This window comes from Kryptolebias marmoratus, linkage group LG9, assembly GCF_001649575.2.
Source record: "Kryptolebias marmoratus isolate JLee-2015 linkage group LG9, ASM164957v2, whole genome shotgun sequence".
Lineage (NCBI taxonomy): Eukaryota > Metazoa > Chordata > Actinopteri > Cyprinodontiformes > Rivulidae > Kryptolebias > Kryptolebias marmoratus.
The window spans coordinates 9,407,475-9,420,702 of NC_051438.1; the positions used below are offsets into that span (position 1 = coordinate 9,407,475).

The 13,228-nt window shown below is 41.8% G+C and overlaps 1 protein-coding gene across 1 annotated transcript in view; it reads left to right on the top strand.

Annotated features, from left to right (window-relative positions):
- Positions 1–13,228, top strand: part of si:ch211-26b3.4 (connector enhancer of kinase suppressor of ras 2) — a 67,014-nt gene that overhangs the window by 26,757 nt on the left and 27,029 nt on the right. The window contains exon 9 of the mRNA XM_017419707.1: positions 5,077–5,223. Within this exon, the coding sequence (XP_017275196.1) occupies positions 5,077–5,223 (147 nt within the window). The remainder of the gene's footprint in view (positions 1–5,076; positions 5,224–13,228) is intronic.

Consider the following 13,228-nt stretch of genomic DNA (forward strand, 5'->3'; position numbering starts at 1 on the left):
TGTGGAGCATTTTTAAAAAGCCTGTTACCTCAGATGACTACAAGGGCTGTGAACTGGTCCCCTGTGGTCTGAAAGTATTTATTATGAGAGAACTAAAATGTGTGTGTGTGTGTAGTGGTCTCTGCAGACGCCGCCAGTAACTGAGACCAGTGTTGCCAATCAATGACCTGATGAGGGCTGTGAGCTCCGGAGACATTCTGGCCCGAGCCACAAGGAAACCCTGTAGTCAGCACTCTATCTGTGCTTTTATCAACTCCATCTGTCTCAGAACCTTACATAACAGACCGATCCACCACTTATTTTATTATGACACTTTGTGGACCACTGCTCCTTGTTACGTGGTGCAGTTTGGCATGAACCCTTTTAATATTTTAATCCTTTCCCTTTTTTAAAAAAGGTTTACATGCAACAGTGTGTGTGTATATATATATACACATGGATCATGGACATGGATATATATATATACATGGATCTTAACAACATAAAGGACTGTCTCAGGGTGCTTAACGAGTGTGGGGAAAACATTCCGAGATTCGTCTCGCACTATCTGGATGTACTTCCGCCAGTTGGTTTCGGCAACATGGATGCCTCTGCTCTACTTAGCAGGATGGAGCAGGTGAGCCTGGAGGTCTTTCGCTTAAGGAATGTCATGGAATCTCAAGCCACTGTGAATGAGAATCTTGAAGCGGTCGTCACAACTCTGGACCGCCGGCTGACCGCAGTTGAGGAATATGACTCGACGAGGCAAGCGAATCGGACCAGGGTAGGAGCGCATGGCGAGGACGCGGTGCAGGAGGTGAGGACCTCTGCTCACCACTCACAAGTGCAGCTGGTGGAGGACCTGCCGAAATCTCCGCCATGGACCAAAGTGGTAAAGAAAGGGATTAAAAAGCCACGTCAAGATCGGAATACAGAGGTTAAGCCAAGGATTGGAGATTTCAAGGAGGTCCCGTCACGAAAACAGCGCCAGAAGCTGACAATAACCGGAACCAGCGTGGATAACAACATCCCAGTGGTCAAAACTAGGGTGGTGAGTGTTTTTGCAACTCGATTTGCACCTGATCTTGAAACGGATACCCTACGTTCGTATCTGGCTGATAAACTGAGGAAGCCCGTGACTTGTCGGAAAATTGAATCCATTCAGAAAAGATTCAGCTCGTTTCATGTTACTGCTGAATGCGAAGATATGATGGATTTGTTTGACCCACAACTGTGGCCAGCTGGTGTTTTTGTTCGTTGCTTCTTTGAGGCACGTAGGCCCAGAGAATCCGAGGAAAGGTCTTCTGGTGAGTCTCAGAAGCGTTTGGTGACCACTGTGTTGCCCACTGTGTCTGACGCGCGATTAGAAAGTCCGGGAGCTATCGAGTCATTACTAGTAGATGGACATTAATATTGTCTCTTACAATGCAAGAGGACTGCCTGTTGGAACTAAGGAATCGGATAATTTACGCCGTCTAACTGTAAATACTTTATTGGAGAACTGTGATGTCTTGTGTGTTCAAGAGACTTTTTTACCAAAGCAAGACTTGGAAGGACTCAACTTTTTACATAAAGACTTTTATGGTGTGGGTGAATCTACAACTGATCTGAGAGATGGAATAGTTCATGGTAGAATACCTGGTGGTGTTGCTATTTTATGGCATAAGAAGTATGATCCTTTGGTTAAAGTGCTCAGATTAGACGTTAATTGGGCCATTGGAATTGAGTTTAATGATGATGACCGGAGGGTGATAATTCTCAATATCTATACACCGTATGAATGCCATAGGAATGAAGAGGAATATCTTCTTAGGTTATCTTATATTATGTCTGTTATTCAGGAAAATGTCTCATCCTGTTTTTTAATTGTGGGGGACATGAATGCAGATATTTCTGATGAAGGTTCAATATTTGCAAATCATTTGATGCAATTCTGCCTTGATAACGGTCTGGTTTTATCTAGTAAGGTGTTTTTACCTGAGAACAGCTTCACATATGTTAGTGAAGCATGGGGTACAACCTCATGGTTAGATCACTGCATTAGTACACCTGATTCTCATCAATCTATCAAATCTATGAGCATTAATTATGGGCTTTCGACTTGTGATCACATGCCTCTGTCAATTTCTGTGAATATTGGCAACTTGCCAGCTGTTCAGCGTGTTCATAGGAGCATGAATGGTAGAAAACTAGACTGGTCTAATGTTACGGAAAATGACCTGAATATGTATTTTGATCAAACTGAGACCCTGCTGGGCTGCATTGAGCTGCCAAAACTTGCAGTAGCGTGTAGTGATATTAATTGTAAGGATCCAGTGCATGGTATGCAGCTATGCAGCTTGTATGAAAATATTGTGAAGTCTCTACTTGGCTCCAGTAGGGCATTGTATAAGACTAAGCTACAGAAAGCAAGACCAGGTTGGAATGAACATGTGAAGGAGCTTCATGCTGAGGCCAGGCGGGCCTTTAAGGCTTGGGTTGCGGGAGGCAGACAAAAGCAAGGTCTCCTATTTCAGTATAAAAAACAAGCAAACGCGAAATTTAAATATGCGTTACGCTTCATAAAAACACGTGAGAACAAAATGAAGTCTAATCTGCTTGCAAGGAAAATGCAGAATATCTCCTCGCATGATTTTTGGAAGGAAATAAAGATTATGAATAATTATCAGATAAGTCTGCCAACTGATATTGATAATGCTAGTGGGGCAGAAGAAGTTACTCAGCTGTGGAAGAAGCATTATTATGATTTATTCAACTGTGTTAAAAGCTCCCCGTTAAGGATGGACAACATTGCACATGATGAAGACGTGAAAGTGACAATTTATGAGACATATGATGCAGTCATGATCCAAAAGAATAATAAGGCTTGTGGTATGGATGACATCTCTGCAGAGCACTTAAAATTCTCAAGTGAAAAACTTTTTCCTTTGCTTGCCATGTGTTTTAATGGGTTTCTAGTTCATGGTATTTTACCTGATTCACTTTTAGCCGTTATATTAGTTCCAATTTTAAAAGATAAAGCTGGCAAAATAAATAATAGGGATAATTATCGACCCATAGCTTTAGCCAGTGTATTATCCAAGGTTCTGGAGAAGATTATATTGAATAAGATTGAGCATTTTCTTCTTACTTCTGAAAACCAATTTGGTTTTAAATCGCAGCATGGCACTGATATGTGTATATTTGCTTTGAAAGAGATTTTAGACTTGTATAATAGACATAACTCTACAATTTTTATGTGCTTCATTGATGCCTCAAAAGCTTTTGATCGGGTTAATCATGACAAGTTATTTCATAAGCTACAAAATAGAGGGGTCCCTGGATCTATTATCAGGATTTTATCCTTTTGGTACACGCATCAACTGATGTATGTAAGATGGGGTAATTGTGTGTCAGCCCCTTTTAAAATAAGTAATGGGGTTAGACAGGGAAGTATTTTGTCTCCTCTTCTGTTTAATGTATATATGGATGATTTATCAAAGTGGCTGCAGCAATGTGGGACAGGATGTGTTGTTGGTGGGTCTATAATTAACCATCTCATGTATGCCGATGATTTAGTTATTTTCAGTCCTTGTAGTGCTGGTCTTCAACAATTATTGAGGACCTGCTCAAACTATGGCCAGGAGTATGACATTCAGTACAATGCACTGAAAAGTAATATTATGGTTGCAAGGACTAAGGAGGATCAGAAGTTGGTACTTCCGGATTTCTTCTTATCGGGTGTTGTTCTTAAAGTTTGTACTGCCGTGAAATATCTGGGTCATTATATAACTGATGATTTAACTGATGACATGGACATCAACAGACAACGGCGTCTAATGTATGCACAAGCCAACATGCTGTTACGCAAGTTTCGGATGTGTTCGGTTTCAGTTAAAGTGGCTCTCTTTAAGGCATTCTGCACCCCACTGTATACTGCCCACCTTTGGCGACAGTATAAACAAAGTACTCTACAGAAGCTTAAGGTAGCCTACAATGACGGAATGAGGATGCTGCTCAGGATGCCGAGATGGACTAGTGCTAGTCAGATATTTATCGGTGTTGGGGTCTCCACTTTTCATGCTCTGCTGCGATCTCTTATGTACAGGTTTATGGGGAGGCTTTGTGTCTCTACAAACAACATTATCTTGTCACTAACAGATATCTCACGGAGTTCAGTTAGGTGTAAGTCCAAAATGTGGACTCACTGGCGATGTAGCCTTATGGCAACTCAGTGACTTGGTTTGTGCTTGCTATATTTTTAAATTTTTTTTTACTACTGTATTTTATTATCTTATTATTTTTTTTTTTTTTTTTTTTTTTTTTTTTTTTTTAGATCTTCACACTATGGACCTATTTTGCGTCTTTAATAAAGTTGATTGATTGAGTTGATTGATTATACAGTGTAACCTTATCGGACAATAACAAAAAGGGAGTTATTACTGCTTGCTGCCATGAAAAGCAGGCAATTGTTAACTGCTTGTGTCTGTGCTTGTCTGTTAGCAAAATATTCCACGAGCCACTGGTCAGATTTTAACAAAACTCTCAGAAAGTAACCAATAGATACACATCTGCAACTGATTAACAATTGGAGTCAACTCAATTTAAGATGGCCGCCACAACTTATCAAATATATCAAACTCAAACAGGACTACAACACTGACAATTTTACAGATATTGAGCTAATATTTGGTGTGTTAGTAGTTGAGAGTAATCCCCATCACATACAATGAGCACAGATTGCTCAACGATTTTGTCATTAACTATTCAACCTCGCCTGTCTGTTAGCAAAATATCTCATAAACCAATGAATAGATTTGAATGAAACGCTCAAAAACTGAGAGTCATTCTTATCACATCCTCTGAGCACTAATTATGTTTAGCATAAAAACTTTACCATGCATTCCTTGTTACGCTCCCTAATCTTAATTTATTTCATAGCTAAAAAAAAATCACTTATTGTGATGGCATGAAGGTGGATCAGATGGATCCATTTTTGATTGTGTTGTCGAAATTTATGGCTTTGCGTGCGGAACAGAGGTTGTGTGTGTGTGTGCATGTGTGTGTGTGAAGTGGTTTACAGCTGTTTCAGTTGCTTGGTCTGTATGGTCTCTTCAGGTGGGATGGCAGCTGAAGAACCTGGTGAATGCTCTCAGAGAAGACCCATGCGGAGTCATCCTCACGTTGAAGAAAAGGCCCCAGAACACCCTGAGTTCCACTCCGGCTCTGCTCAGGAATGTCCGCTGGAAACCACTGGGCCTGCAGGTAAACGCCAGCATGAAGCACGCTGATACCTTCACTTAACTCCTCGCACGTTAATCAGACTGACCAGGTCTGTTTTTTACATTTACTTGTTGGCATATTAAACTAAAAACCTATCTAATTATTTATTGTTGCATTAGTTCTCCCAAAGATTGCAAAACCAAACTCTTCCTTTCATTACAAACTGTTGCTGAAAACTTAAGAAAATGTTTGTTTGCACAAAGCAAAATTTTTTTGGACAATACAAGAATTGTGATAGTGCAGGGAGAAAACAAACTTTTACGTTCAGTCTAAGAGCTGGAGGGAAAGGTTCTGGGTTCAAATCCCGGACGAGCCCCCAAGTTAAATGTTCCGACCAGCGTAGGAGCACGGACCCTAACATTTAAAAACAGGTAGTCCCGTTCTGCTCACCAAAGCAGAGGAAGGAGGAAGTTCATCTCTATAATGAAGTTCAATTTATTTACAAAAAAGAGATAAATATCTACACAAAAAGAAGCAATGACTGCACAGTGAACCAAAACCAAAACAACCACAAACCTCTCTCTTTCTAAAAAAAACCCGACTGAAAATAAACAAACAGAAAGACAGTGTCTGTCCCAAATTTCCTTAACCAACAAAAACAGGAGTAAATTTAATGAAACTAAAACACATCCGCCCCTATAGCTTTGGTGATAAATTTACATATGAACAGAATAATCCTATATTACATATATTCTCCCTCAATGACGAAATGCTTGGGTTAGTTATGAAATATATAATACCTATATGCAAAAGAATGTTCAAGGGTAAACCACAAATTACTAACAGAATGTTTGAGGACCGAGTGGCTGCTGTTGTTAGAAGCTGCGTCCGAACGCTGGAATGCCAGGACCTTTAAACTGCCAAGTGTTTCCTGGGAAGCCAACCAGCAGCTGTCAGTCTTTGCTCAGGTTCACTTAGGCGGCCAATCAGCAGAAGACCTGTCAGGACACACTCAAAGATCCTGTGTAGCAAAGAAGGCACGCTCCATCACTGTAGAAACAAGAACAAAAATCAGAACAGAACTTCTCACAATACAGCCATGGCCGTAACACGTTAATTAAGTCTAAGCACTTCTTGCGTGAATGGTTTAGACAGTGAAACATGGCTGATGAAATGGCAGCGTATACTGCTGGGCAACACCGGGTCACCTGAGGTTCCATCCACTCCCCCACTCACATTCATATTTACTGAGGCTGTGAGTCATTCACGTTTTGGCCCAGAGAACATCTCCTTTCAGAGGAGAGTCAGTTTTCGTACACCTTAGATCTAAAGCATGAAATAGTTGCGGCTCAGGCTCGGTGTGTGCACCATTCGCTAAATGTCACATTTTTGGTCAAATCTTTCACCCGTGTCCCAGACTTTATGATTTTGGTGCACAGAGAGAACAAGTTGCGCGTAGACGGCTGGAGGGGGGGTGAGACGAGGGCTCGTCTGGCGCGCCTCGATGCTTTGTGATGTGCCGACCGTCTTGTCAGGCTCCTGAGTCCCAAGGCTGCTATTTTTAACTTTGCATCAGGCCAATCACGTACTTCTGCGCTTTGATCTCATTACTGTGCAGCTGCTTTTATGTTTTTTTTCTTCTTTCTTTTTAAAATCTCTTCCAACACTTCTGTGAGAAATGTGCAGATTCATTTCTCTGAGATGAGTTTTGTAATGACACAGGGAAAAAAAACGAAACCCATCGGTTAATGTTCTCTTCCCTTTTGTCTTGAACAAGCTGAAGGACTGTTGACATCGCAATTTCCTATTGACCTGAGTTGTTTTCAGGAGTTCAATTGATAAAGGTGCCAATGCATACAGTAAGCACTGAAGCAACCTTGCAGCTGTTAGCCCAATGGTTTTCTGTTTTCACCTCCGTTTGTGATTCACAACTCTTCTAGCAGCTTTAGAAAAACTTGGCTAAAAATGATTCAAAACGTACGGCTTGATGGGCAATAGTGTGCTGTAGCAATAAGTTGTAGCAGTTTAACTAAAAAAAATCTAGATTTTTTGTTTAGATTTTACCTCAGAATGTTCAACTTGTGTTATGATGCAGCACACTGTCTAAATTCTTCTTACTGCCACAAGAGTTACACTTACACATCAACACATAAGCAATTTATCTTCTTTCTTCCACTTTGTCTCTCACTACTATAGGACTAAAATGCTGAGAGTGCACACTCAAAGCCCAAAGCCATTATCATACTGGATTGCAAACTATTGCAGATCAAAATAAGTGAAAAACTTGCAAGAAAATGGGCAAATTTTCAGTTGCAGTCTCACTGAATTCGGAGCGTTTGCCACAGGAAACTATTCCAGGTGGCGCACATTATTTCCTTGCCCACCTCTACCCCTATGGCCCCCACTTTGTACCTACTTTGGCAGCCGTACCCACATTGGTGATTTATAGTAATCTGCTGGAGGACACTTTTGAAATAAAGATAGGCAAAATTAGACTAGGTTTTTTTTTTAATAATTGGTTTTCATACCTGAACATTCATGGCTGTTGCCTCAGAGGTTTTCTGCAATAGGGGAGCTCCTATTAAGGTGTCAGAATACAGCTCGGGACTTGAGACTACACCAAAAAGGGTCCGATACGCCCACAACTATTCAGCAGCTATTTTGAGAGAAAATCTGTCGTGCAAAGTTCTTCAATATGTTCAAATTCCCTGCAACAAGTCCTGCGAGCCCCTGTGACTCCATCAAGGTAAATGAGAACTTTTGTGAACAGTTTGAGACATTTTGGAGACTCCGTCGTGAAGTCTGTTCACTGCCTAGTCCCAAGTCCGTGGCTTAAATCATTCCCCTTATATTGCAGTGCAGAATTTTTATCTTCAATACCTGAGGGTGATGTTCTACCTCCTACATAATCCACTGTAGACATGTAAACATGTGACAATGGCCACCAGAAGTTTCTCCCGTTCAAGAAATTTTCAATACAACTTCTAGTTTTTGCAAAGTCACTTTTGTCTAAGGCTTGATTTCAAGTTTGGGTTTCTGCCTGTCAGATACAGTGATCCTGTGAATCACCATGGCAACCCGTGACTCGGCATATTCTCAGTCACTTTATTCAGCTTCTTATCCATTGTTATATTATTCCATCATGGCTGCCTCCATGAATCCCTTTTGTCATGATTTTAACTTTTATGTCAAGAAGAAAAGTTGAGGAATGAATTAATGAAACAACAAGAATTTTTCAAAATTTAGCGTTTAAAGTTAAATTAAAAGGCAAACAGGGAGGGATTTTAACCCGACGTTTCACTCTTCAAAATAAAGGTCTTGCTGTGTCAAAGATTGAGTGATTAGAAAAAGGACGTCCCTAAACAACTATTGGATTTTAGAAAAGGAAGCTGATGGATGTCGGGACATCAGGCAGTAGCTGTATTGGCACCCTTCAACGCTTCCTTACAAATTTTCCAGTCCTGACAGCAGAGGACTGTGGGGATACCACTTCGACCAACTGGCATCATGCAAATGTCGAGAGCGCAGAGATTTCTGTCGGGGGGGGGGAAAGAAAAGAGTCTTTTAGATTTGTTCTCTCAGAAAGACTCCAGCTTTTAATTATTCATAAGCAACTACAGGCGGCTCCACTGGCTCTGAAACAAGAGCCACTACTCAGCAAATACTGGGAATAATTCACTGAATCCAAAATGTCTTGCTAAACAGCTTGTTTGTGAGTGTTAGTGAGTGTGTGTGTGTGTGTGTGATAGAATGGGTGTTGTGAAGATTGCTAAACGTGGTCCTATTCATTGTTGTCCATCTGCGTTTTCCCATTTTCCAGTCCTCCCTCCGAGCGGTGGAGGAACTGGGTCACGGCACCGTGCGCACTTGCTTCTTTGGATTGTCTACTGTACTTGAGCGCGGCCAGAACAAACCCGTCAGACACACGTGTGCACATGCACCCTAAGCCCGGTTCTGGCGAGCGACTCGCACGTCTGGGGCGACTGAACGCGAACGTGGCAAAGGTTCAGCTGGATTCAACCGAAATCTGCAAAAGGAAACAATTCATCTCCGCAAATGATCTTGATTTTGAGCTCCAAAACCGCTCGCCGCAATCTTTATCCCTCCGCCGCAGTTGTGTGTCGGCTCGTGTGTCTGTCTCGTGGAAGACAGAGTGCAGTAAAAGCAATTTTGCTGATCGGCTGTAATCAGAGCGACGCTTGCGATGACTTTAACGAGGAGAATGGGGATTAATTTGATGATGCAGACTGACTGATGTGCCACTGTAAACTGCACGTGCACGGAGACATTTCGTGTGTTAATAAGGACCTCATCTGCATGCGCATCACAGCTCACTAAATCGATTATGTATTGTCTGTGATCAAGCTTTTACAAATCCCCACACACTCATAAATCATCCTTCTTGGTAACCACCTGCTATTTTAGACAACAGGCGCTGAATGCATTACCGGTTATTGCCTGTCTATATTTGCAGCACGCTCTCGTAGCTCGTTTGTTAGTGCCGAGATGCTGAAAGCGGCTGGGTTTTAACATCTAGGACATCTTTTCGAAAAATGAAAGTACGTTTATTTATTCATACTGTTAAGTGGAAGTAGATCAAATGAAGCAAAACCTTTAAAATGATGAACATCTGCAGCGCTGCAGCAGGCGCTCACGTCACTTGAAATTAAATTTACTGCAGACGAAGTTGAAAGGCTCGTCTCGTGGGTCGAATAGCACGAGAGGTCTTGAAATTTCTGAAATAAATTTGGATTTCGCAACCGGACAGATTGTCTTCTGGTAAACAGTAGTGGAAGGGATTCAGCTGCTGTACTCAGGCACAAATATAAAGTGCCTTTAGTTTACTTAAATGCATTCTTTTATGCCACCTACGAATCCTACTTTGCAAAATCTGAGAAATATTGCAATTTTTATCTGACAGCTAGAGTTGAAGTTTAAGTTAGCATTATTTAAAAAACAGAAGGAAACCATTGTTTCTTAAGTTTACCAATCCAGCTGTTTGGCAGTCAAACAGTGAAACAAAACTATTAATCAGATAGTTACTCAGTACACAGTTGCTTAAAGCACTTGGAAAGACGTGAATTACTGTTATTTTAATACATACATGAACATTAAATGACTTATTATAGGACAATTTTCTGTGTTTTGGTTTTTTGTATTTTAAGTTCACCCCAGCAGAAAAAAAATCACACAAATTCAGCATGTTTTTCAAGTGATTAGATGTTGAACTTTGAAACCAAATGTTTCCCAAAAGCAACACTTAATGACTCAAAATTGTGAGAAAAAAAATAAAAATTCCAGCTGCGGTCTTGCTGGATTTTTAGGGGTCGCGTTTTGCAAGCAAACATTTCAGTGACAACGCTGCGTTTCAAGACATTTTGGAGACATTTAGTTGCCAGCGGTCCCAGCCGAGTGACATACTGCTTCTAGGTTTTGGAGTCAGCCTAACTCAACATGGCTGCTGCAGCTAACGGATCTTAGTCAACACAGAAATGGCTTTAACTCAGTCAGTTTCAGAGACAGTGAGCTAAAATCTGGTGTGGTCGTAGCCGAGAGTCATCCCAAACACATATGCTGAGAGTTAACAGATTGTGTGAGGAGAGCTTCTGTGATTGCTTTCTTTTGTCAACATTGGACTGCAGTGGTTATAACTTTATTAATATTATACAAGATGATCTCAGTTTAAAACTCTGGGATGAAAGCATTCATTCAAGGAATGCTAGGCTTTTAAATAATCCCATGTTTCACCAAGCTAAATGTTAAATGTTAAACCGAACCACGTGTTGGACCCTTTCATTTATTTATTTCTTTTTTGCACATTAGAAGGAAAATAGAGCCATTCTTCACTTCTCATCCTCATTCACTGATCGGACGACTCGTGAAAATCTGCATTTTGGTCAGCTCAAATGGAACCGGTCACTGGATATTTGCCGAATTTAGAACTTGTGAGTTTCTTGCTGAATGATTGATTTGGGATTCAGTTATTGTTGACTAATGCATTGTCAAAACATTAGAACAAGAATTAGGAAGTGTGTCAGGGAGTTTCCGCGCGTTCGTGTTTAGGTGTTGGGTATGGTTGGTTGGCTGGGGGGTGGGTGGGCGCAGCAGGGGTCGTGATGGTTTAAATGCTGTTTGAGCAGACTGGAGTCTCACCTGCTGTGGTCGACCCATCTGTCTCTGCCTCTGCCCCCGGGCCTCTTTAACTCTCCGCACATGCTCATGGCAGTGGGCTGTAATCACTAAATTACTGTTTTCTCCAGCCTCCACACTTCAGTGCTCCCCCCACAGCATTTCTGTCTCACAGTCTTCTCTATGAGCTTTTTTTGTGCTCATTTTTAATTTTTTTGTTGTTGTTGTTGTTTTGGTTGGGGCAGAGGGCGTTGGCCTCTTTTCCATCCCATCTTTATTATTTATGCCGAAGCTGTCTCACTGTAAGCTTCCTTCGGGAGAGGAATAGAAAGATGGGGCCAGGGGAGGGGACGGTGGGGACAGGGAGAGAGTGGAAAGTTTGGAATGAGAAATGAATTTGATTAATGCAATGCTGCTGATGAAATGATGAGACACCGGGCCTCCTTAATGAGAACGCTGCCTGCCTGGCCGCCGCTCCATTTATCCGTTCGCTCCACAAATCCTCCCTGAAATATTGCAAAGATCCTCAGACATACAGCAGGAGAACTCCTCCTCCTCCTCCTCCTCTGGGTGAGAAACGACAGATCGAGCCAGGCGTTTGTCGCTCCAGCTGTTCCCGGCGACAACAAACAAAATTCGTTTGAAATGCGTTTCTATGACAGCGGAAGCGAGGCGTCCTGTTCTTGCAAAAAAGGACCCGCGACAAATATATATCTGCGCGTCCTTGAGGCAAAGGCAGAGGCAGGAGAATAACTTTCCTTCATCCTCCGCTTCTCCTGAAGCCCCGAATGGAGGGACGAGGGGATGCAGGGAGGGAGGGAGGGAGGGAGGGTAAAAGCAAGTGGAGTACGGGAGAGGAGAGGTTGTCATGGGAACAGACGTGGCAAACCCCTGTGTGAGGGAAGAGACAAAATGACAGAATAGTGAGGGGATTAAACGCAGGGCAGGCGGTTCAATCTCTCAGGTAAATAAAAACACAGAAGACACCTTGTGAAGATAAACGTTTCTACAAAACAAGAAATATCATAAAAAATGTTTTTTTCATTTTATGAAACTGTAATGTTAGTGTTTGTGTGCTTTCCTGGAAAAGAGGATGGACTCCATTCCTTACCTGTTCTCCATCTGCCTGTTCATGCCAGAGTTTTAATTTAAGAGCGACTTATAGCCGTTTGGGTGAAATTTTGAAAATACATTATAGCCTATAGCGAGATCTCATGATCCGTTAGCGCCCAGAGTATGTGTTGGCCATGACTCTCAGCTGCTACCACATCAAAGTGTAGCTCAGTATCTTCAGAACTGATTGACTTATAGCCATTGTTTGGCTTTGCTGATGTGGATTAGCTGTGGTGTCCATCTTGGATTGGGTTGATTCCAAAATTTTATCCGTTATAGATGCACATCACATAATTGTTTTCTGATAGTTTCAGTTAAACACGTTCAGTGATTCATGAGATATTTTGTTAACAGACAGGCAGGGCTGACTCCGACAGGTGACCCTAAAGTTTCAGGCAAAGATTTTGCACAATGAGTAGCGCTTGGAGTATGTGCTGCGAACGATTTTTGGCTACTAGCACAACAAATTTTTGTTCTGTTTTTGTAAAACTGACAGAGTTGTAACCATTTTTTGTGTTCTTTAGGGTCAGTTGGCTGTGATGGCCACCTTGATTTACCAATGACTCCTAAAGTCAATCACTTGTAGGGGTACATCCAATGATTTTTAAATATTTTTTAATTTGGAAAATTGAGGAGGTCTTCGAAGTATTCGGCCCACCGACCTACAACGTCCCGAGTCGAGGTCAGAAGCACACCACCCCCACTATAAACAGTGTTGGTGCTGCACTGCTTTCCCCTCCTGAGACGCCGTATGGTGGACCAGAATCGCCTCGATGCCGTACGGAAGTCTTTTTCCATGGCCCCT